The sequence below is a fragment of the Leuciscus leuciscus genome (assembly GCF_965113295.1).
Source record: "Leuciscus leuciscus genome assembly, chromosome: 13".
Classification (NCBI taxonomy): domain Eukaryota; kingdom Metazoa; phylum Chordata; class Actinopteri; order Cypriniformes; family Leuciscidae; genus Leuciscus; species Leuciscus leuciscus.
In genome coordinates this window covers 10,022,753-10,049,453 of record NC_138737.1, presented here as the reverse complement: position 1 = coordinate 10,049,453, position 26,701 = coordinate 10,022,753, and the positions used below count along the sequence as shown (strand labels likewise).

The 26,701-nt window shown below is 37.1% G+C and overlaps 1 protein-coding gene across 6 annotated transcripts in view; it reads right to left on the bottom strand.

Moving 5' to 3' along the window:
• Nucleotides 1–26,701, bottom strand: part of pde4d (phosphodiesterase 4D, cAMP-specific) — a 145,727-nt gene that overhangs the window by 22,097 nt on the left and 96,929 nt on the right. For 4 of the 6 annotated variants that reach the window (XM_082188277.1, XM_082188278.1, XM_082188279.1 and 1 more), the window contains 4 exons: nt 5,394–5,585; nt 5,161–5,197; nt 4,998–5,074; nt 4,271–4,320 (listed from right to left, as the gene is read on the bottom strand). In XM_082188277.1, coding sequence (XP_082044403.1) covers nt 4,271–4,320; nt 4,998–5,074; nt 5,161–5,197; nt 5,394–5,585 — 356 coding nt within the window. Of the gene's footprint in view, nt 1–395; nt 2,692–4,270; nt 4,321–4,997; nt 5,075–5,160; nt 5,198–5,393; nt 5,586–14,047; nt 14,381–26,701 lie in introns of those variants that run through there. The other 2 variants (XM_082188280.1, XM_082188282.1) reach the window with 2 other exon arrangements.

Sequence of the window (26,701 nt, the reverse complement as noted above, 5' to 3'; positions counted from 1 at the left end):
CTTCAGTGACTCGTCCCGCTGAAGGTGCTCTCTCTCGACGGCGCGGCTTCTAATCCAGCTCCAGCGATGCGTGTGCTTCGCTTGAAGGATGAAAAATCAGATAATAGCTGCCTGCGAGCGATATTTATAGGCCTAGACCACGCCCATTTCGGCGGGACGTGACGCAGCGGGCGCGAAGTGCCCTGATTGGGTCTGGCGTCACGCCAGGCCTCGCTCGATAGGCTGCTGCAGTTGCCGCAGAGCAGCCAATAGGCGCGCGAGCTGTCTCGCCTATGTCTGCATTGCTGCTGCAACGCGTTTTGCATTATTACAAAATTAAGGATAATTTTTGGCTTCAATATCTCGCGGAAAAGGATTTTCCCCTAGCGTAAGATATCTTACGCAGTACGAGAGACCTCTCGTAAGAGAACTGCAGTTTCTAGAGTGTTCCTAACATGTTGCTATGAGGGTTCTAAAGTGTTCTTAGTGGTTTTAAGTACTTTGCTAAGCGGTTTAAGGGGGTTCAGCGTGTTTTAGCGTGTCAGGGTTCAAACAAGGTCATAATATACGGTCTGTGGGAAATTTCAAAGAAAAAAATTTGGGAGAAAAGGGTTTTGGACCAATATGTATTGTTAAAGCTGCTATTTAAATACATTTAGAATAATAATGGATACTTATAGTAATAATATTTTCCAGATAATACCGCAATAATGTCTTAATTTTTAAACAACATGTTCAACGTTCTTTATAATGACACTTTATTTTTCTTACACAAACGAAAGGAGTCTTAAAATATATAGCTGCCTTTATATTTTAGAAAACAGGTCATCTGCAATTTGATTATACTGTATTTGGGCCCTTGGCATCAAACCAGTTTTAAAACCCTGTTCTATGGTGGAGTTGCTAGATGGTTGCTTACTGGCCCAAGTAAAAAAAATTAAAAAAAGTTGCTGCCTTAAATTTTTAAGTACAATTAACTTGGATGTTTAAGTCATTTCAACTTAAATTACATTAAACTGACTTTAAAAAATGAGTTGAATCTTGTATAAAAAAAAAGTTTAAAATTGCTTAAGGGGATAGTTCACCTAAAAATGTTAATGATCCCATGATTTACTCACCCCCACGAACACAATCGGAGATATATTTAAAAATATCCTAGCTCTTCCAAGCTTTATAATGGTAGTTAATGGGGGGCGAGATTTTGAAACCCCCCAAAAATGCATCCATCCATCCATCATAATAATCCATAAACAATCCATACCGCTCCATGGGGTTAATAAAGGCCTTCTGAAGCGAAGCGATGGGTTTTTGTAAGAAAAATATCCATATTTAAAACTTTATTAGCTATAATAACTAGATTCCAGAAGACGGCATTCCGGCCCCCATTCACTACCATTATAAAGCTTGGAAGAGCCAGGATATTTGTTAAATATATCTCCGATTGTGTTCGTCTGAAAGAAGATAATCATATATACCTAGGACAGCTTGAGGGTGAGGAAATCATGGAATCATTTCCATTTTTGGGTGAACCATCCCTTTAACTTATTTTTGATGAGTTAAAGCAATGTAAAAAATATATGTTGTAAATGTATTGATATTCTGGTCTCTAAATATGGCTCAGGTCCCTGCTTCAATGTAACTCTATTAATCACTTGTTTTATTGTCTGCGTAAGTCTGATCACCCCTCTTCTTAACAAGCTGCATGATTTTAGGAATCATGCCATAGCAAGCCCCACTAATTAGTCATTTAGTTGGCTCTTTTATCCACAGAGATTTACAACACACTTATTTAGAGAGACATTCTCCCTGGTGCAACATGTCTTGCTTAACTATCACCAGAATGGTGAACCTTCTGGTGGTGACCAGGTCATATCTTTAGCCACTGGCGCTTCCATCCTTATCTACATTATGGTATATGGCCATTGGCCATCCATCAAGTCATCCTACACTCAACACCCATCAGGATCACATGACATCTAAACTCAGCATGGGGAGTTAAATTGTATAATGTCTCCATCTGCTCACTGCTTCTAGTACAAATCAATATTATAAATCTATAACACTGGTGCTTTTTATCTCTGCGACTGAACATTCTGCTCATGCTAAACATCCAGCGAGCGCTCGGTACTACAGTTCTAGGTCAAACACCTGCATCTCAAAACAAGCTTTTCTTTGCAAACCTTATAAATAAACCACAAACAGCTGCTAATCAATATAATGAGCAGTGCCTCATGATTATGGCAAAGCGACTGTCACATCCCAGGATGCCCTATAAAGCTGACATATGCATGAACAAATGGGTAAAAGTGAGTATAAAATGATCTTTAAAGCTTTTGTGAATAGAGGGTATTGTGACATATTTTTTCCTTATCGGCTTCAGAGTACATGACATGCACAGTGCGATATGGGATGTCTGGAGGCTGCCCTCATGCTGGTTTAGACAAAACGGAAGGTGCCACACAAGGACAACGTCATCCCTCATATCAAACAGTGTCTAACAGTTCTCCACAAAACACAAAACTAAGCAAATCTATCTGATACAATGTGATCTCAATGATAAAGATCGGTTACGCAGTGTTGAACTGAAAATAAATCATTTAAAGTTGAAGTACTAAAATTACTGATCCTAAAATACTAATAAATTAAGGCAATATAGAAATATATAAAAAACTAATAAAAATAGCCTACTATAAATCATACTGAAAAAGCACTGCTGTTAAGTCAAGTCAAGTCAAGTCAAGTTTATTTGTATAGCGCTTTTCACAATACAGATTGTATCAAAGCAGCTTCACAGTATTAAATTAAAATAATACAACAAAGTTTGTTTCAAGTGGAATTTATTGATTGATAAAATTAAATTAAATATCCCCAAAATATCCCCAACTGAGCAAGCCAAAGGCAACAGTGGCAAGGAACCGAAAAACTCCAAGTGACCTAATGGTGTCCTAAAACTCCATCAGGTGACCTAAGGGAGAAAAAAAAAAAAACCTTGGGAGAACCCAGGCTCAGTCGGGGGCCAGTTCTCCTCTGGCATTTATGAGCTAGAGGCCGGATTGTAGTTTGAACTGTAGGATTATATGAATGCCTGGCTGAAGAGATGAGACTTTAATCTAGTTTTAAACTGGGAGAGCGAGTCTGAGCAACGAACAGTATCAGGAAGACTATTCCAGAGTTTTGGAGCCAAATGTGAAAATGCTCTCCCTCCTTTGGTGGTTCTGGATATCCTAGGTATGACCAAAAGCCTTGAATTTAGTGATCTTAAAGAGCGCGATGGATTATAGGGTGATAGAAGATCCGTTAAATAGACTGGAGCTAAGCCGTTTAGGGCTTTATAAGTCAGTAGCAATACCTTGTAATTAATACGGAACTTTATAGGTAACCAATGCAGTGATGATAAAATCGGTGTTATATGATCATATTTTCTTGATCTCGTAAGAACTCTAGCGGCGGCATTTTGGACTAACTGTAGCTTGTTTATTGAGGATGCAGGACAACCAGCTAATAAAGCATTACAGTAATCCAGTCTCGAGGTCATGAATGCATGAACTAACTTTTCTGCATCAGAAACTGATAGCATATTACGTAGCTTAGCAATGTTTCTAAGGTGGAAAAAGGCTGTTTTTGTAACATATGAAATATGATTTTCAAAAGACAGGTTGCAATCGAGTATAACACCCAGGTCTTTTACTGTAGAGGATAAAGTAACAGGACATCCTATGATGTTAAAGTTGTGTTGTGCGAGGTTTTGTGGGCGGTTTTTTGAACCGATAAGTATTACCTCTGTCTTGTCTGGATTTAATAAAAGAAAATTACGCGTCATCCAATCTTTTATATCTTTATAAAATCAATTTGGAAAATTTAGCGTTTTCATCCGGCCGTGATGAAATATATATTTGAGTGTCATCAGCATAACAATGGAAACTAATTCCATGTTTCCTTATAATATTTCCAAGTGGCATCATATATATTGAAAATAACAGAGGGCCTAACACAGATCCCTGCGGCACTCCATAGTTTACTGGAGTTATGATCGATTTTTCTCCATTTAAATAGACAAAATGGTAGCGGTCAGATAGGTATGATTTGAACCAGCTTAGTGCTTGTCCTTGAACACCAGTATAATTTTGTAGTCGATCTAAGAGTAATGTATGATCTATAGTATCGAACGCAGCACTAAGATCAAGTAAAACTAGTATTGAGATACAGCCTTGGTCAGAAGCTAAAAGTAAATCATTTGTGATTTTAAGATGGCATGACAATATTCAAAATATAAAAAGCAAAGGTACGACACCTGTGTATGAGGTTTTTGTGATGGGAGGTGGGTTACACATTGGGGATCTCCTGTTTGAAAAAAAGAGGGGAAAAAAGAAGGCGTCATTGTCTATGATGCAAGTAACAGATTGACTGCTCTTAGCACATTTATAACTTATACAAATTCTGTCAATACTGAAAAAAAAAAAAGATTTTGTGTGTCCACCAAAGCATTTTTAGCCAGCTGAAAATGCCAACACTCTTCAGCGGGGCAGCATTATTATTCTTTTTTCAGTTGAGATGCTATATGTGCTATACACAAAATATCTGCGGAAGTGTTACTAGTATCTGATTTCCCAGAGAGTTTGTTTCTGAATATAAAAATGTCAATACAAATGTTAAGTAATTGCACTGGCTCTTGTTTTCAATGATTATGTTGCGAAGTTGTGCTTGTTGTTGTCGTCTGTTGGTATTGTCCCGCCCCTCCTCCACTGTGATTGGACGGCTGGGTAAAAAGTGACAGTGATGAGTGCTGCATTTTACACAAAGTTGAACACTCTTCAACTCTCGGTGACCGGAAAAAAAACGCAGAGCATTCAGTGTGAAACAGACGCTCAGCACCTAGTCACGCTGCTGTAGTTTAAAAAAAACACAGCGCTCCCATTGAAAACTATTTGGTGAAAAGAAAACCGCTTTGGTGGACACACGGCCTTAGAGTCATGATAAAAATGTGTGCATTTGAATATTTTAAATTGAAAGCAACATACTTGTTATTGGCTCTTTCCTGTTGTACATTTGTTAAAGCAGCAAAATTATTCCGGACAGTCCTTAAACTCGCCAGAACCTGAGAGAAGACACATCAAATTAGTTCAGTGGTGTTATATAATTGTATTGATTTAGTCAAACTTCACATATTTAATATTGCAATACCTGTGCAAAAGGGGTAACAATCATGTCATCCCCGTGTCTGCAAAAAAAACAAAAAAAAAACATAAATACTAATTGCAACAGCACTGATAATTTATAGAAATGTTTTAAGAACTGTAGTTTAAGGCTATACATTTGTTTAACTATTTAAGAATAAAACATGCGCATTCGTAAAAAAAAAAAACACACAAAAAAACCCTACATGCCACTAAACATTTAAAAAGACATTTGCTCACATGTCACTGGCGATGGAGGAGTTTCTGGACATAGACTTTGGTGAGAGGTCATAGTCGCTGTCCGAGCGGTACAGGAAGGACTCTCTCCTCTGGCTGTGCACAAAGTTGGCCTGGAGAATGAGACCTGACCCCGGGCTGGCCATGGGATCCAGCGGACTACGTCCTGATGACGTGCCATTGTCCACATCAAAGCTGGGGAGACAAAACAACAAGACAGTTAGCGCTGATGTTGAATGTGACAACTGGACCACATAGAGTAGAATGTTACTCAGGTCATTTTCAATGATAGTTGCCCATTTTCAGCAATGTGGGCATGTTGCGGACCAATTTTATGTTAGTAACTGGTCATTAGGCAATTCTTTCTCTTTTTACACCAAGAACAAAAACTACAAATATAACTAACGATAATTATATTAGCGTCCACACCAGCGGACGATATCGTTTTGTTTATTCTAAGCGCGCGCTACAGTTTTGTCATCTGCCACTTTAAATGCTCAAGCTCTTTAAAGCAGGATGTATTCTGATTGGCTGTCAATTTTTTTATCTTTAATCAGCTGGAGAGAAAAAAAACTTTCTGAAACTAAAGTTTATAGAAATTATGCAAAAATATGGTTCAATCTTTTTGCTAGGTAACTCGTAATAGTGACACAAGGTACCCAGCAAGCCGTATATTTTCCTTGTTCGAATTTTTGTTATCAGCCACTGCCAGCATAATATTTTAAACAGCACTTCAACAGCCCCCAGAACATTTTGTTCTATGAATTTCGGAAGTAGCAATTTTTTTAAATAAAGAACAGAGCCTCTGTTTTATTCTAACTTCATGCATTCTCTTTTGATCAACACTTGGATGCGAGTAAGTTTAATAAAAAAAGCAAACATTGTTTCAAACAGCTGAGAAAAACGCATCCAGATCGGATTCAGAAAGATGATTAAATCATAGATGGAGTAGATTGAGTCCATCAACACTCCCAAAGCTTCACAGTCCTATTACTCGTCCTGACTCGACATTTCATTCAGTAACATTAGGCAGTTTTGATTTATATGCTGTTAAATATTGATGATCGCGTTATTTTACATATGCATCTGCGTACATATGCTATTGCTTGTTTCTGCTTTTTCTTCACCTGTGTTTTGATCTGGAAATTTCTGTACTCTTTCAGAATATGTGTAATTTCGCCCCCTACTGTATAACAGTGAAAAAACAGAAAGCCAGACATTTTTGACAATGGCAGGGAAGCGTTGTCTCATAAATAATGGCGGGGAAAGAGTTAAAAAAATCATGCAAAATTCATGTTGAGGATAAGATTGTGTCAGCCCTCATTTTCAAATAAACGTGTAATGAAATTACAGAAAATAAACATAAAACAGAATGTTTTGTAGTGTAACAATAGCAAAATAATAAAACCCAAATTAATACATTAACAAATGATAAACAATAAAAAACACTTCCAGCAATGGGCTTCCCCAGACCATCGAGTGTGCTGTTCTTAACCTTCATCTCCTTAGTCAGTAGATCCTACCAACTGTGTTTACAACAACAAGCTGACCCATAATCCCCAGGGAGCATTAATATAATTGCTCTGGCCTGGGTATTTTCCTGACGTGAACGGTGACGTGGCAGTAAGTCTTATTCACCGTCATGCATTGAGTCGAGTAACGTGGTGCGGATGGATAAATCCGTATTAGTGGGTCAGCCTGCACCTTGGTGACTTCAGCAGACAGTACTGTCTCGCACATAAAGGGCCAATGATTCATGACCCACATAAATCAGGGCATTGAGCTTTGTTTTGATTGAGAACAAATGTCAGCAAGTACGAACCAGTCAGGCATACAACTTTCCTATAACATTTGGAGTTTGATTCCTGTACATCTTCAACCCAACACATTGTGACTTTATTTTTGTGTTTCATTGAGAACTGACTTATTCACAAAGCTTGCGGCGAGTCGCCCGTGGATTTGCTGTCCTCGTCGCTCTCGGGTCATATCACAGGAATGCACCGGCTTACCGTCTCACACAATGCAAACTCTAGACATGCATTATGAATGAAACAGTTCTCCTTTTACTGTAACAGACACAAATGCACTGCTTACACTACAAAGGGGAATATTGGCTTTTATAATATCCATAAATCCATAAATAAGTTTCATGACTTGAAGTTTAATTTTTCTGTAAAAACAGTAATATTTTTAAAATGTAATTTACACAAAGCTGAAATTTCAGCATCATTACTCCAGTCTTCAGTGTCACATGATCCTTTAGAAATAGTTTTAATATTCTGATTTGAAACATTTCTTATTTTCATCAATGTTGAAGTGCTTTTTAAAATTTTCATGGAAACTAGGGGTGGAACTGATCACAGTTGTTCCGTGATCCGTACAGACCAGGCCCCATGGTTTGGCACACAAGTGATTGACTGCTAAATTTAAATAAGTTTATAATTTGGACGTGTTTTTTTGTCTTGGCAATTTACACATTCAAACCATTTCAAACGAAGAAGAGGCAAAAATCGTGACTCGCGCGTTATCACTTTTGATCAATTTAATGCATCCTTGCTGAATAAAAGTAGCAATAAAAAATAAAAATAAAATAAAATAAACTATTTTATTGACCCCAAACTTTTGAGCGGTAGTTAGTGTATGCATTGACAATCAATATTCTTGCATATCAAATATCAGATTTTCCAAATTCTGCCATCAAGATCTTTTTAATCTCAATTCCTCAGTAAGATCCCCTAAGTAAATGACCAGCCCATCAACAATCAGCAGTGTTGTGAGCAGTTTGCTTTGTCTAATGGGGGAAAAAATACACCACTCCCATCCTCTCTCTTTCCTCCTTGTCTTCACTTTGCTAGTGCTCTCATTACATTCCCTTGATTTCCCTCAGTATGTGAGGTATGTGAAGGTTTCCATCTGTTCCCTGTACAAGTATCACTGTTAAACTACACTTAACATACATACAAACACACACACAAGTGCACACACACCACCACATCCTATACAGTGGGTCCAAACACACAGCACTGTGTTTTTGTTCCAGATATACAAACACTCGGCACAGATGCAAAAGCAAAACAATGAAAACCAAAGAAACTCTCAAAAAAACACCTCTGTAAAAACCAACTGTAAAAATGACCTTTTTATGTTGATAGAACTGGATAGAAACTCTTTTGACATCAAACAGCGCTGTGTGACGCAACACACAATACATTATACAGCCATTTCTAGATAATGGTAATGACTTCCAGTTATTTTATATAATTATGGAGTGGGCTGGGTTGAGTCTCTCTGGACAGACACCACTGATAATATCAAAGAATGCAAGCGGAAATAATTTCCAAACTTGTCAGGGCTTCTGGAGAATTTACTGGAGAGTTTACTTTTATTGTTAATTAGTTTTATTGTATAACATACAAAGGACCCAAGAAGTATTTGGACACTAATATACATATGAATGTATATGAAATGTAAAGCAAAACATTTCACACATTTTTATTTAATTTTAATTAATAAAACAATATGTATAAATAAATTATAATTATGATAAATATCAATATAAAAAATAGCAAATAACGCAAAATTAAATAATAACTGAGAAATTAGAAAGTGAAAATCACTGCGTGGAATAAATAATAAATCTGTGTATTAGTGTATTAGCGAAAGTGCATTTCTTTTTTCCTTTTTCTTCAAAACAAAAAGTTGCATCGTAAATGATGCCCCTCCTGGGCCATCGAATTTCACCAAAAATATCTTAATTTGTGTTCTGAAGATGAACGAAGGTCTTACGGGTTTGGAACGACATGAGGGTGAGTAATTAATGACAGAATTTTCATTTTTGGGTGAACTAACGCTTTAAATGCAATGTGAGTGTAGGCCAGTGGGGGAGGGGGGACAACAAGACAACCGTATCTAGTGTTAGTAGTACACCCTAACTTAAATTATAGTCAAGATAAATACAAATCAAAGTGGTTTGTTATACTGTACAATCATGCACTGCGTTATCCTTTCACAAACCACATAATGACTACGGATGGCGGTCCAATTAGTTCAATAGCGCTTTAGCAAAACGATTAAGCATGTCTGTCTCTTTAAAATCAATGGGATAATTAACTGTAATCACCACTACACTATCTATGGCATCAGATGTCCAACTGGCTCACTCTATTGTTGTGGACGACAGTGAGTGATAACAGATACCGGCCTGCCCAATCTCTTTGGCTGTGTAGTTGAAGTCATTTTAATTGAGACTAGCTGTTCCTTAACTTCTGTTTTTTGTACTAAACCAGATTTTTTTTCCTGATTAGCATGGCAGTTAACACTAACAAGGCTCAGAGAGTTCAGAGTGTTCCCCCAGAAACTTAAATTATACTTTGAGTACCAATGTTTAGAATAAAAAATAAAATAAACAACAAAAACCTCTTGCTCACAAATGTCTTGTAAAGTGTAAGCCAGATGCGAGAACTAAACGAAAACACTTCTGTTAACTGAAATAAAAATAAAATACATTTTCATGATTCCAAAAGTAACTAAATAAAAATAAAAATGGTCTGAAATCTTCCCAAACTACGGAGCTCCACACATGACATGCATGAAAAAATATGTGTATCGTGGCCACAAATTAACTTAATTCATCAGAAAGTTTTACCAATTCATTCCCTGGTTTTAAGTAAACTGTGCACACAATATATTAATTTGTTACCCAGTTTCACTAAATTGTGCACACAATGCAATAATTTGTCCCCCCTGTTTTAGTTCAATCAAAACGAGGGAAGGAATTAGTACAACATGGCCACTATTTACTAAATCGAGGGAAGGAAGTATAATATCGTGACGTGCACAGTATTTAGTAAAGCGAGGGAACGAATTATTATATCATGCGCATGATTTACTAAAATTTAGAACAAATTCTTAATTCGTGGCCACGATATATGTATATTTTTATCAGCATGTCATAAGCAGGGCTCTGTACCAACCTGCATATATGAAAATAATACAACAATAACACAAGATTATACTACTGTACTGACTATACAACATAATAATTAGAATACTGTTATAATTAAAATAGAGTTTTTCCAAGTAATACATTCAGAATCACAGTAGTTCTGGTTGACTTAAGTTTAACATTGATATCTAATGAACTGACTGCCTGCTCTCCTAAGCTCTACTTAACGGCATGTGGTCCATTAGCGTATAAGACAGGAACAAAAAAGCATATGAAGTCTGACCATGGGTCATTCAGAAAGTGGAACCCTATTGGTTTGAGACACCATGCAAAGACAATGTACAAGACATCATGTTTCCTCTGGTGATCACATGAGGCTGTTCCCAAAACACTGCTGGTTTTCTTGTCAATCATGAGACAATAGGAATATGCTTAAAATAGACAAATAAAAGAGATGCGCAGATAAAAAAATAACATGCAGGAATAATTCATGAATAAAATCAAGCTTTGTCAAAAGTATTAAAATAACGGTTGTTAAAATGCTGAAGAAAATATGGCAAAGTAAATCAGAAAAGAGAAGTGACTTTTCAATTGTTTCAGTTTCAACACGAAATGCAAATATGGCACTTTGACATCACAGCCACATTATAGCACCTTGATAGATAAACACATCAAGAGCCATCCAATTAAAACTGCTTTATGTGGCCAAGCTCGAACGACAAGAGAGGAAATGGTCCATCTATTACACCAGATTATGTGTCATACAAGACATAACAAATGCACAACCTTCACTTAAGCACAAAAATGCACATAGATTTACACACACTCCATGAAAGATAAAATACCTCTCTTTAGGGCTGCACAATTAATCGAGTTTGTAATCGCGATTACAATTACGGATGCCACAATTATGTAATCGTTTAAAGGTGCAATTACAACAACAAAAAAACTTCACTTACATTATTCTGTGTGCTTAAGATGTGTTTTTGTTTTTCTTTCTACGGCTTATTTTAAAGGTGCAGTGTGTAATATTTAGTGGCATCTAGTGGTGAGTTTGCGAATTGCAACCAACAGAAGTTACGGTGGCCGACAGGAAGTGATGTCGTCTGAGACAGCAGAGAGTAGCCAGTTAATCAATGCGGTTTCTTTACAAAGATAAATTAAGAAATTAGGTTTACTTAACTATTCAGTAAAATGATGTTATTGCGAATATTATTGTCACTTGTTCATCATTGTGTCAGTGTTTCATGAAGAACAACATAGTGACGAAACGCATTTGTCCATTTAGGGGACCCGCGGTGTGTGTAGATATAAATGGCTCATTCTAAGCTAATAAAAACATAACGGTTCATTATGTAAGGTCTTTATACACCTCTGAAAACATAGTTATGTATATGATATTGCATTTCTGTCAACAAATATTAAACAATGCACCTTTAAGGGTTTTTTACTTTGGTTTGGTTTCTCTTTAAATAAATAAATTATATTTGGCATTTGAGGCTTAATGCTATAGAAAAGAAAAAAAAGTTATTTTCTGGAAGAGTGTTTTCAGCTTGTATTTTGATATAGCAAAATGGCATGCAGTAGCTTCAATCAATGGCATAAAGCTATTCAAAACATCATTCAATGTAAATTATGATAATCGTAGTTAATAATCGCAATTACAATTTCAAGGGAATAATCGACAATTATCATTTTTGGCATAATCGTGCAGCCCTACCTCTCTTAAAGGGAAAGTCCACCCAAAAATGGAAATTCTCTCATGATTTACTCGCCTTCATGCCATTCACAATGCATATAACTTTCTTTCTTCAGATAAACACAAACAAAGATTGTTAGGAAAATTATCAATCACAACTTCTCTCGCATGAACGCTCGTATGACAGTAGACCGGAAGCAAAGATTTGAAAGGTAAAAAATTAATAGAATTTTCTTACACACACACCTATTGTTTTGCTTCCGAAGACATTGATTCAACCACTGGGGTCAAATGGATATTGGCTTTTCAAGCCTCAACCGAGCAGCAGCCATTCACTTGCATTAAATTCCTTACAGAGATTGATTATTTTCCTAAAAATCTTCTTTTGTGTTTGTCTGAAGAAAGAAAGTCATCTACATCGGAGACGGCATGAGAGAATTTTAATTTGGGGGTGAACTATTCCTTTAAATGCATTGTGAAACCACAAATCCATTTTACTGTTTTGATTTGTGCGCTTAATATAACCATGCAGTTTTTTCATTCAAATTATGATAATATTTTATCAGAGTAACCCAAATAGCAATAGCATGAATGACAGGATATGAGGTGGCAACTGTCAATTAATGACTGGTGTGTATGACATGAGCTGAGTCACTGTCATGCATTACAATAAAGCAAAACAAACAGGAACCGCAGACAATAGGGTCAATATAAAAGGTGAAGGAAGCACATACTGACACACGCACATTGTCCTCCTCACACTGATGACATCATTAAGATGTCAGTGAGATTTCCTCCATCCTGACCTCTCAACCTTTTTTCATACACACAAACATACACAGGCACACACAACCATACACTTGAACATTATCAAAGCAAGGTTGTGTTTGCTTAGCTGAGAGCTGTTATTCATGGAGACCAAATGGAGCATTCCATGAGCAAAGGGGGGTAACGTAACCTGCCTCTTTTGCTAGCCTACTTTACAAAAACATAGCACCAAAATACCCCAAATTAAGCCTGTGAATCATCAATATGCAATATCTCACAGTTTGCATGCAGCGACGGATAACCATTCAAATTATACTTTACATGCGCACTTGTTAAAACAGACTGAAAACTGTTGTACCAAAATAATCAGTCCTTTATAAACTATCATCACCCATTTCTAAAATAAGCATATACAAACAGAGAACAAGATGGGACAAGAGAGTCTAGGGTGAGGTATCTGCCCTTTGGCACTGTTTGCAAATGTGTGGAAATGTTTCACTCTTTGCCATTTTACTAGTTTTTAAGGTGATTGCACAAATGTTTTGGATATGTTACTGGTCGACATACTGTACTTCTTTTTTCAGTAATGGGTAATGGCTAAAATGAGCAAATCCAACCAAATTTCATATCACATAATCATGTTCATTCTACAAAATGCATACATTAGGCTACAAATGAACATTTTTGAAATTTTTTCCTTCTTGTTTGCATCTACAATAGGAGGTAGATGCATAAACGCAACTAAATTCTAAATTATTTACAGGCCTTATGATTAAATAAAAAATTATAATAATAAAAAATCTTTTTCTAAATTAAATATTAATTATAGCCTACATAAAATATATAGGCCTATAACAAAATGCTTTAGTAAAATGTTTTAATGGAATCAAAATAGTACAATTTGATAATCAAATTCTCTCCCCATATCTGACAGGCAACAAATTAATCAACAAATGTTTAAATCGATCCCACAGTTACACTCTAACAAGCCAATGAGAGACAGAGATGAAAAACCCAAAGGAATGGCACTAGTGGAAGAGAATGTAAATACAAGAGAAATTCTTTAGGAAGAGTGGAACTCAATTTTTGGAAGGTGAGTGAAAAAACAATGGGGGTTAAAACTTAAAGAGGAAGCAGAGAATTACACAAGATGTTAAAAAAAGATATCGGCTGGTGTAAGACAGGAGAAGGAAACAGCAAGGACAGGGATCTAACAGAAGGAGATAGTCAAAAGTTCTCCTTTACCCATCTGTGTTCTTAACTGAACTGGTGGAGCGAGACCGGGGCTTCATGATAATGCTCATTCTGGACGTGGATTTCCCTCTGCTAGCGGCTACAGCTAATCCCAACAGTGTGCATTTGTTTTCAGTCCTCATGTGCGTCTTCAAGCGTGAACATAACTCGGTCGAGACGGCCCTGCCTCTGTTTGTTCCACTGACAGAAGCCCCTCGTGGTCCGGGACTCTCAAACTGACCGGACAGGAGTTCCAGAGTTTGTGTCACTCAGCAACCGGCTGCTATAATGCAAGACAATCTGTCTCTCCCCCTCTCACTCTCTCTCCTGAAACTCCCACCCTATGTACTTTTCTCCCTCCCTCCCTCCCTTCCTGGCTGGCTGCAAGACTCGTTGCTCGGACTCGTGTAGTAATGACGTAGTTGGGGGTAGGGTGCTCCTCGAATGGATGGGGGAGGAAACTTACACCTCAACTTGAGAGGTTTCAGATGACGGGGAAAAATTAATCCCAACGGATGTATATACTCCCTAAAAAAGGGTGGGAAGGATTTGCCCAGTAGTATGAATTCAAGCTGAGTCAAAAGCACTTAGTATGAAATTGAACATCCAGTGTAGCCTGGAAATTTAAAACCACTTCATCCAAGCAATCATTTATTAAATGTGCTTTCCCCTTACAAAAAATATAATTTTCTTAAGTATACTTAAGAAAAGTTCAAGTATATTTTAAGTATACTTTATGTAATAAGTATTCTAATATCAGTGTACTAGAATAAAACTAGTAAGTGTACTATTTCAGTACTACTTGGGACTAAATTGGCCCACTTTTTAGTGTGTAAATGTATACTTTTAAGTATACTTTAAGTCTAACAGTAATACACAACTAGTTTACAACTAAGTTTTTTGTTCTGCAACTATATTGCAAGTGAACTTATAGGTATACTGATAGTTTACTAGTCTAATACTTGTAACACATTTTTTTGTTTCTGAAAATACACTTTGAAGTATACTCTCCGTAAAGTACTAGTTTAGTCGCTAAGGTAAACATAACATCATACTTATAGTTTATTATTTATATATTATTTTTGCACTTTAAGTATACAATGTTTATTTTTACGAATAAATTTTTTTATACATGAAATATACCTTTAACTGTACTTTAACTTTTTCCATTTTTAAAACATTTGGTAACATTAGGTAGTTTTGATTTATATGCTGTGTAATGTTTGATGATCAATGATGAACAATTGATGAACAATTTTCACACAATGTAAGTTAAGACAGTAAAAGAAGTATTTAATAGGCTACTCAAACAAAAGAGTAAAAACAACAACAAGCCAAGTATACTTAATTATCCTTTTAAGTGTATCTCCGTGAAAAGATCGACTACAAGAATAGGCCAAATATACTTAGACTTTTCTGTCAGTAGTCAAGTACACTTCAAGTAAAGTATACTTCAGTCAAGTATACTTAAGTGCAATTTTCTGGGAAGTACATTAAGTATATTTCTGAGAAGTACATAAAATGCAGATTGAAAGTATACAAATTTTTTGTTTAAAAGAAGTATACTGATAGAACACTTGAATACACTTCTTTTCATAAGGGTTCATATAGTCCATGTGCAATGACCAACATGCAGTAATATACTGTAAGAGGTGAAAAAATAACTAGTACTGAATGTCATTTCAATTAGAGAACTCTTCAACAAAGAAAAATCTAACACTCATGGCAGTACTTGACTAGATTGTTTACTGCTGCGATTAACGGTTCACACATTAACCCATGCCAAGGGCCCTCAGAGGTGTTCCAGTGACGCAAGACATGAGTCAACCAATGACAGCAAAGCAGAGAGTATCGCTTACAGCTCTGCCCACTTGATGGTTTCAATAAACATTTAGACAACAGGCTTGATTTTATCTTTAGTGAAAGGATTACAGATGTCTGATTACAAAGCAATTAGTTTGGGTGAGAGATCTGTCAGTTCTAAATTACAACAAACTGAAAAAGACGTGTGTTTGTCTTATTAGGTAATATATCACATAATATCACATAGTATGAACAGCTAATCTATGTTTGTGCACATCGTTGCCCCCCTGTGTTCACAAGAGATTAAAGCAGATAATAATAGACAAAATAAAGAACATCTTCTAACAAAGTCATTTACTCAGTGAAAAAACAACAACACAGAATCTAAAGACAATTAAGTAATAGATAAACACATTTATATTCACTGGGCCAAGATTTTTACACTCTTTTTTTACTCCAATGAATATTTCTCAGGCTTGGGTATTTTTATTTTTCTATGTAAACACATACATGTATATTAACAGTGATACATTTTTTAATTGTCTTCCAAACTAAAGCTACTTAATGGCCTTTCACAATTTATTTATTTATTATTGCCATATCAGCAAAAATGGCTATTTTCCAGAGATGGGGGACTCGAGTCATATGACTTGACTCGAGTCAGACTTAAGTCGCAAATTTTAGGACTTGAGACTTGCTTGACAAATATTAATAAAAGACTTGACTTGACTTTGACTTGATATTCATGACTTGAGACTTGACTCGGACTTGAGGTAAATGACTCGAAATAACTTGTCTTTTTAAAAATAAATATCTGTATTTGAACGCACCGCAACAATCACGTGACGCAGCAGGAACGCGCGCTGTGTGAACAAAAGCCGTGATAATGCAGTGTCGTAGTGATGACGCTGAAGCGCGGGATCGTTCGCCAGCTTTGAAACGGTACGTAATGCGCAAGTTTATGATCGAATCAGAGAAGAAGAAGAAAAATGCACAAGCGCGAGAGAGAGAGAGAGAGCGAGAGAGCGAGAGCGCAGCTCATAAGCAAACTTAAGACGCTGCTAAGACATTACATGTCTTTAGGGGTTGTGTGTGAACGCAATCTCTGATTCCGGGAAAGCACTGGCAGTGTGAATGAACCTAAATCAAACGAACCCGGGTCAAATCTTGGGTCACTTTATCCGTGTATTTTCCGGAATCTCTGTGTGAAAGGGGCTTTGGTCACACACCCTGACAAAGGCTCATTAGCCACAACGCATAGTTGTGCAAGTACTTTCACCTGATTTTAAAATATTAAAGCCATGATGAAATAAAGGCTTTCTATATATTTTTAATAATATTCGAGTGCCTTGGGTTAATGATTTTTTTAATGATCTGAATAATCCCTTACATACAAAAGCACAGAGAAAAAATATTTTCTTGAAAATGAAAATGAAAATCGGGTTAAAATATGTTAAAATATGCCATATTCCAGTTTTTCTTACCTGCATGCATCCCTTTGTACTGTCTAGTTATATGCTACCAATATAGTCTGCTATGATCCCAGGGTTGACTTGAATGTTAAAAGAAATATAAAAAAAATTTAACTGTAATTTAATAATAATTAATAATGCATTGGTACAGTCTACCGTTCTCTGGGATTTGTTTTCATGATAATCGAATGTAAAGAGTTTTATCTCTAAAAACTGTTTAGCTTATAATGCTAGTATATAGGGCATAGAGTAAGTAAAAAGAAATCGCTAGTTAATACCACTAAAAGATTGTAAAAAGACACCGACACACAAAGAAAAAAAACATACAGACTTTCGAACCGAACCATGCATACACAAATACACAAAACAAAAATTCAAACTTGCAAGCACAACCATGCACACATGCAAACAAACAATACACTCTTCACTCATACACACACATTCACTCACAAATATTAATGAATCAATCACACTCAATCAAATCACCTCTCTCTCTCTCTCTCTCTCTCTCTCTCTCTCTCTCTCTCTCTCTCTCTCTCTCTCTCTCTCTCTCTCTCTCTCTCTCTCTCTCTCTCTCTCTCTCTCTCTCTCTCTCTCTCTCTCTCTCTCTCTCTCTCTCTCTCTCTCTCTCACACACACACACACACACACACACACATACACACACAGTCAAACACAAATATTAATAAATCACTCACTCACACAGATTAATAATGTACAATAGTCAATCCACCTGATTGACAGGTGTAAGTTTTGTGTCAATTCAATTATTACTGTTTTTTTCTTGTTATTCTTTTGTTAAAAAGGAAAGATCTAACTTGTTGGGATGTGTTCATGTTCCATAAAGGGGATGCCAGTTTGAAGAATGCCATTTGGTGGCATAGGAACCATTATACTTGAATTGTGAATTGTTTAATACCTTTTAATGGTCTTCTGCAATGTTTGAGGCATATTTATTTTTCATGCTTTAATGTTGGCCTAATTTCAGTTACATTTACATTTTAGGCTATGTAGTTTGAAATTTTGAAATTTTTATTATTTTTTATTTTTTTATTGTAGTAACCACTCAGCTGTATGTGGAAATGCATATTTAAAAAAAAAATGTTGCAAATAAAACCATAGTCCACAGCTTATGTAGTTTTAACTTATTTTAATATATAAATTCAGTGAAATCATCAAACGTTTGTATGACTTGCCAGTGACTTGTGACCCAAGCTACGACTTGACTTGACTTGCTTGACATAAAGCAGTGACTTGACTTGACTTGACTTGCTTTTCACAAAATTGACTCGGACTTGCTTGAGACTTGAAGGTTAAGACTTGAGACTTGCTTGTGACTTGCACATGTGTGACTTACTCCCACCTCTGCTATTTTCATTAAGCACAGCACAGCCACACAGCATTTATATATATGCTTTAGCCATTGTTTAAAAAAATACAACATATGAAACCCAATGTAACAACGTGACCAATTTGACATTTATAAAAAAAAACATTGAGCCAAGGTTCAATTATATAATGTATCTCAGTGCAGTTTATATAGATTTCGAAATTTAGCTTGGAGGATCTTTTAGACAGTTTTAAAAGACCACTGCCAACAAACAAACAAAAAAATGTGTGCAATAAAACAGTTACTATCGCAACTAGTGTAAACTGTTAACAGGTTTAAAGAGGCATACTGTAAGCCATATATTTCTTTAATATGCAAGTCTGTTTGTACCTGCGTGACTTGAACCAGCGTTACCTTTTCTTGCCTTTTAGTGAGTTTATATCAAGCTTGCAGCCATTCCAAGCAAAAGTGCTAAGAAAGAGAGAAAGAGGAGAACCGCCTGGAGATTCACTAGCCATGGTGTCCTGATGAAACTGACAGCTTGACTGACCACAAATAAGAGAGCTTCAGCTTTGTGTGAGGGAAATGTCCACGTCACTACTCATCCCATAATCCAATAACACCAGTCTGGCCTTCTAGCATTCAACTGCCATGTCAGAAACACAAGCTTCAGTGCTGGTAAACTGTACATGAAACTATGTCACCAGAAAGCAATCAGCTTTCTGGTCAAGAGCTTTATCCTCCAAGCATGCAGTAATTATTCTGACTAGTGTGGTTTGGAATTAACTGAATTTCAACAAGAGATGAGAAAGTGCTTGTTTCACAAGACACAACTAAATGTCTAAAAATGTAACAATTTACATTGTTTCACAAACATATTCTGAAATTGCTAAGCTGAAATCAAAACATATTTGAATCTTTATTGATATTTTAAGTTGAAGTTGTTGTTCTTGCACCCAGTATTCAAATGTAACAGAATTAATGCTCTGTTACATGGCCATAAACACCAACAACGTTTAATATAAAATAAAATAAAATTATATAAAAAAAGTGGTTGTCTCAAGTGTTGCTGTGCAAGAAGCTCACGAAAAACTAAGAATACTATGAATTGACTTTATAACTAACACGCAGGATATACACTGGAGAAAATGAAACACAAAAACTTAGAGAAAACTTAGACGAGATTGGACAAGGACTAGAATGAAACTCAGGGTTTCAATACATAGGAACTAATGAAGACCAGCTGAACAAAAGCCAGAGCCAGAGAGCCTGAGGACTGAGGTGAAGCCAGTGGGACTGAGGACGACTGAGGTGAAGCCAGTGGGACTGAGGACTGAGGCGGAGCCAGTGGGACTGAGGACGAAGGCGGAGCAAGTGGGACTGAGGACTGAGGCGGAGCCAGTGGGACTGAGGACGAAGGCGGAGCAAGTGGGACTGAGGACGAAGCCAGGGAGCCTGAGGACGAAGGCAGAGCCAGTGGGACTGAGGACGAAGCCAGGGAGCCTGAGGACGAAGGCGGAGCCAGGGAGCCTGAGGACTGAGGCGGAGCCAGTGGGACTGAGGACGAAGGCGGAGCAAGTGGGACTGAGGCGGAGCCAGTGGGACTGAGGACGAAGGCGGAGCCAGTGGGACTGAGGACTGAGGCGGAGCCAGTGGGACTGAGGACTGAGGCGGAGCCAGTGGGACTGAGGACGAAGGCAGAGCCAGTGGGACTGAGGACGAAGCCAGGGAGCCTGAGGACGAAGGCAGAGCCAGTGGGACTGAGGACGAAGCCAGGGAGCCTGAGGACTGAGACAAAGCCAGTGGGACTGAGGACGAAAGCGGAGCCAGGGAGCCTGAGGACTGAAGCGGAGCCAGTGGGACTGAGGACGAAGGCGGAACCAGACGAAGTCAAAGGTGCAGGCAGGATGACATCTGACCAAGCGGTCATATATATATATATATATATATATATATATATATATATATATATATATATAGGTCATATATATATATATATATATATATATATATATATATATATATATATATATATATATATTCACCGGAAACTTTATTAGGTACACCTGCTCAACTGCTCGTTAACACTCATATCTACGCAAATATCTGGCTGGTCTGAGTATTTCAGAATTTGCTGATATACTGGGATTTTCACGCACAACCATATCTAGGGTTTACAGAGAATGGTCCAAAAAGTGAAAATATCCAGTGAGCAACAGTTCTGTGAGTGAAAATACCTTGTTGCCAGAGGTCAGAGGTGAATGGCAACACTGGTTCAAGCTGATAGAAAGGCAACAGTAACTCAAATAACCATTCGTTACAACCGATGTCTGCAGAAGAGCATTTTCTGAACTCACAACACATCCAACCTTGAAGCAGACAAGCTACAGCAGCAGAAGACACACCAGGTGCCAATTCCTGTCAGCTAAGAACAGGAAACTAAGGCTACAATTTGCACAGGCTCACCAAAATTGGACAACAGAAGACTGGAAAAACATTGCCTGGTCTAATGAGTCTCAAATTCTCAATTTCTGCTGCAATATTCAGATGGTAGGGTAGGGTCAGAATTTGCCATGAACAACATGAAAGCATGATCTATCCTGTCTTATATCAAAGTTTCAGGCTGCTGGTGGTTTAATGGTGTGAAGGGGGTATTTTCTTGGCACACTTTGGGCCCCTTAGTACCAATTGAGTATTGTTTAAATGCCACAACCTTCCTAAGTATTGTTGCTGACCATGTCCATCCCTTTATTACCACAGTATACCCATCTTCTGATGGCTACTTCCAGCAGGATAAGACCCATGTCACAAAGCTAAAATCATCTCAAACTGGTTTGTTGAACATGACAATGAGTTCACTATTCATGGGTTTCATCCGGTCCCTTTCCACAGGTGTATAAAATCAAGCACCTAGATTATGAATGCAGACTGCATTGTGCTTGATTAATACACCTGTGGAAAGGGACCGGATGAAATCCATGAATACTCTAATGGCCTTCACAGTAACCAGATCTAAATCCAATAGAGCACCTTTGGGATGTGGTGAAACAGGAGATTCGCATCATGAATGTACAGCCGACAAATATGCAGCAATTGTGATGCGATCATGTCAATATAAACCAAAATCTGAGGAATGTTTCCAGCACCAATCAATGCCACGAAGAATTAAGGCACTTCTGAAGGCAAAAGGGGGTTCAACCTGGTACTAGTAAGGTGTACCTAATAAAGTGGCCGGTGATTATATTTAAATATTTATCATTTCAGCAATTAATTACGTTTTCAAGCCAAGAGAACTTTCCATGCTGTCTGTCTAAAAGTACTACACTGATTCCAGATTGTAAGTGTTGGATAATGTCCTGCTGCATCTCCATATGCACTCATCTCCATATCACACTCCCACTCGCCTACAACCAATTATTGAAAATAAATCATCAGGAGTTAATCTAAGAAAAACTAAGCTATTTTAGAAGTGTTGAATATGTCCTAAATATGATAAATGTGTTAAACCACCGACTCATAATTACTTGGATGAAATAAAATCATGCACAGACAGACGCAACAATAGTGGGCCCGATGCCGGAAGAATAACGAACACAATGCAGACGATCTAAATGGGTCTGTGCCACTATTCTGGGAAAAATCCAGTTGGATAAATATAACTTGATTTTCTTTCTTCAACTGCAAAGTTTGAATCTATACTGGAATTGAATTTATACTTCACGTTTTCTGACCTATCCATTCTAAGTCTGGGTTTAATGGTAGTGTGTAAATAAGAGTGTGTGTGTGTTATAAGTGTGTTTGAGAGGGTGTGTGTGTGTGTGTGTGTGTGTGTGTGTGTGTGTGTGTGTGTGTGTGTGCTTTATTGGCATTAGCATAAGGCACATATCTGATAGCGATTCTCTGTTGCCGAGCATTTGTCTTAGGCCCAATACACACTGACCTACTCTCTTCCACTCACACACACACACATTCAAATTTCTCTCAATGTGTACTGTAGTTATTGACACACACCTGCTCATTGTTGGACAGTGCAGATATCAAAACAATGACATTATAGTGAATTTAGTAGTAATACTACTAATATGAATCTTTTTATAAATGAATACACATTTGTTATGCAAGATCCCACAATATCTGACATTTGCACAGCACAGGTCACGATTGCCACTCAATTCAACCTATTTATTGCCATTTACCTAACAGATCTACAGATAGGTTTATCGGTGGCGAGAAGCATTAAAGGATCTTTAAGGAAATCAATGGGCTCATAACCAGCTGGTTATCGCATCCTATTATTAACCACAGGCTAAAAAAAACATTTGAGTCAAAAAGAAATTGTCTAATTACTTTTAAATCACTCATCTTAAAGTTTTAATTTATGGAATTAATGTTAAACAGATGTTGCTTTGTATTGCTGTCTTGTATGTTATGACTGTCATTAAGTTGTATGGTGAGTGTTTTGAAAGGCACCTCTAAATAAAATACATTTATTAAATTTATATTATACATTTATATTATTATAAACTGTCAAAACAACATTTATTAATTCATTAATTAGTCTAGGTTATAAGGATGAACAGTACAAAATACGAAACATCTGTAATTCGTTCCACATAACTCAACAGGGAAACATTTAACAAGCACGACAAATCTCCCAAATTATGATCCAGCCCTACAAAAACGTAGCAGCTGACTATTCTGACACACATCACACATATAAAGCTTTACCATTTCCTCCTTGGCTTGATGTCAATGGGTTTGTTGATGGCATACGGTGAGCCATTGATGCAAGCGCTACGATAACGGGCAATCCTCTCCAGAGAACAAAGTTCTGAGTTTGCTGGCAAACTCATTCTCGACTTACAATCAATGCTGAACGAGACCAACTACAGCTGAGCAAGCCTTCCTGGGTCAGTTTGACCAAGCTTTCAGTACTGTGAGGATAAATGAGAGAGGAGAGATTGAGTGAGGACTGGAGGATGTGCAGAAAGGAAGAGGAGGGAGAAAGAGAGAGAGAGAGAGAGCAGGAGGTGGGTGAACAAGAAGCAGGTAGGTGCTGAAATCATTGGCGAGATCAGTAAACTCAATCAGCCGTTAATAACTTTAATGAAGACCAACCAGAATCAGCGTGTGAGTGTCTAAGCGTGCAAAATCCCACACGCACCTTTCGTAGAATTCTCCTGATCTGCTCCAATCATACTTATATTGACTCTGTGCCATTTCTAAAAAGCTTTTATGCCCCGACTCTCTGCCCTTAATCAGACAGACGGGACTGACGCACATCAAGAACATAGTCTCGCAAACAAGAAGATGCCACAGACACTATATTTTTACTTACAGCCAATTTAACCTATGGTGCAGTGGAACAGCTTTGGCCTGCTAATGTAGTCTCTCCTGTGTACTACACCTAATGTCTTGTTATACACTGTATGTACTATTTCATTTATTCATTCTGTGTTACAGAAATCTGTTTAGCATCTGCTTGTGCATTAAACTGCAACTCATTAGTGATGTTATTACTATCACTCATGGGTTTGTGGTTCATTGCAAACCTTAATCCAGCCCCAAGCTATTAAACTTTGCCATTTAACCCACACCATCCCATAATGATTCCTCCTATTTATTATCTGCTGTGACTTTTCTAAGCTATCAGATTTATGATTTTCCTCTAGCAGATACTACAACAGGTGCAAGTCCCACAGACCAGGTGTCTTCGACCTTTTTCAGGCCAAGGAAGGACCAATAAAATAATAATTATTGAAGAAAAGAAATGCACTAAAATACATTCAGAAAACCTTAGCAACTGCATAGCAATGCCCAGTTAACCGCAACCCCATAAAATTGTGACCAAGCGCTGTTGACAATTTCTTGAGAGAATAGTTGCTAATGTTGTACAAGAATAGCAAAATCTAAGAACTTGCAGCATTAATGATCACTGAATAATCCCCTCTATTGGAACTTAAAGGAGTGATAATACTGAAAGTAAACACAACTGAGTCTGACAGAGCAGTGAATTTAATATTTACATATTCCTCTCTTAAATCTGTCACTAAAAATTCTACTTTGTCCACTAGATGGCAGCAAACTAACAGATTATATCTGAAGACCGAGAGATTACTGTCTCTTGCAAGGTCTCAAGTTTTGTCTAGTTAGCCACTGTTGGGAGATGCTATAACTACACCACAAGGGGCAAAACACAGCTTTCGGCCATTCAAAAATAGGGACTTTTTTGCAATGCAGGCAACATATAAATGCAAATATTTATTATATAAAACACATTTTACCAGTTAAACATGGTGAGGTTGTCAAAAGGGCTATAGTTTTGTATCTGTGTAATTTGTGAATTCTGTCAACTATGTAATGAATACAGATTTGAATTGAAAGATTAAACTGTGTTCATGTGGCACACTGAAATTACAAAAGAAAAACACTTGACACTAAAACAACACGTAAGATCCATTAACCTCCTTAAATCAAATCATTATCTAATACCAAAAAGCCCATATGATTTCCTCAGCTCTACAAGAAAAACATACATGATAAACTAATATCCTACAATATATACTCTAAAGACACAACTGAATTTGTTTTTAATGATCATAAAAACACCTTCGGATTTAAAAGCTTATTCTTAAAGGGATGTTTCACCCAAAAATGTGTCATCATTTACTCACCCCTAAGTTGTTCCAAACCTGTATGAGTTTCTTTCTTCTAATGAACACAAAATATAATATTTTAAAGAATGTTGGTAATCAGAGAGTTGACGGTAGCCATTGACTTCCATAGCATTTTTTTTTCCTACTATGGAAGTCAATGGCTACCGTCAACTGTGTAGTTGATTGTCTTGGTGAGTAAATGATGACAGAATTTTCATATTTGCGTGAACTATCCCTGTAAAGGCTTGATAATAGTTTACTAGACAAATATAAATACATTTTTAATGGATTAGTTGTAAAATACAGTGCAGAGCTGGAATGTAATAAATTGTGTAAATATATAGACAATTTATTTATTAGAAAATAAATAAATAAAGATTGATATAATAATTATATATAAACAAATAAATATATATTTTATATTGTATAAATTCTTTTAGCTACCACTAGGGAGCACTCTATCACTAACCACACGTACTTTAACACGAGGCTCTCACTCAGACTCATCACAACAGGAGGGCGAAAAAACGCAGTCACAGCGATTGAAAAATATGTCCAAGGCCAAAAACCCATTACCACATGACTCTTATGTAATGATCATGGTGTTTCATAGCAAAAATCAAATTTGCCACAGAGTACATGAATATATTATATACGCATATATTGAATGAGTTGCTCTGGAATGAGCTTCAGGCATCCAAGTGTAGCAAAAGCTCCACATTAACACGCGCATTTATCGTTCATTACCATCAAACGACAATCAAAGCTGCTAGTGATGAATATCCTTCTAAGCTCTGCCAAGTATAGCCTATAATAAACTCAGCTTATCCAGGCTAACCTGCTATATAATGCCATTGCAACTGCCCTTCCTGAAGACAAAGTGTGGGGCTTTTTATGCAGGCAGGGAGGTAGTTCCCATCATCCATCACTGTTCTTCAGTAGAAGGCGAGAAAAAGCCACGGCATCTCTCACTGTCAGCGAGCATCACTGACGTCTCGTGTACCTGGCAGCAACACTGTTCTCCCGTCTCCTGGAAGCAATGCCTAACGTTATCTTGAACCTATTTTCCCGAGAGATGACAAAGATCTGGTCATGATTCCTGCACCTGTATGAATCATTCAGCAATGGTCAGGAACAGGAACTCCCTCTGGAGTATCTTAAAGCTAAATAACTCGCTCAAAGGCATGGAGGTAGTAGAACGGCATTGTAACATCACTCAATGCTTGCTTTTAAACTCTCACTTTTTAGTGCCATTGGAGCCAAACATCCAAATTTACAGCTGGCACAGTAGAGCTTTTAAGGTGATGTGTGCAGTATCTGTGCCACCACACTGTAAAAACAAAAATAAAGTCTTTGTAGTACAAAATGAAGGTGGAAGTTTACACAGCATTTTTAGGTTTAATTA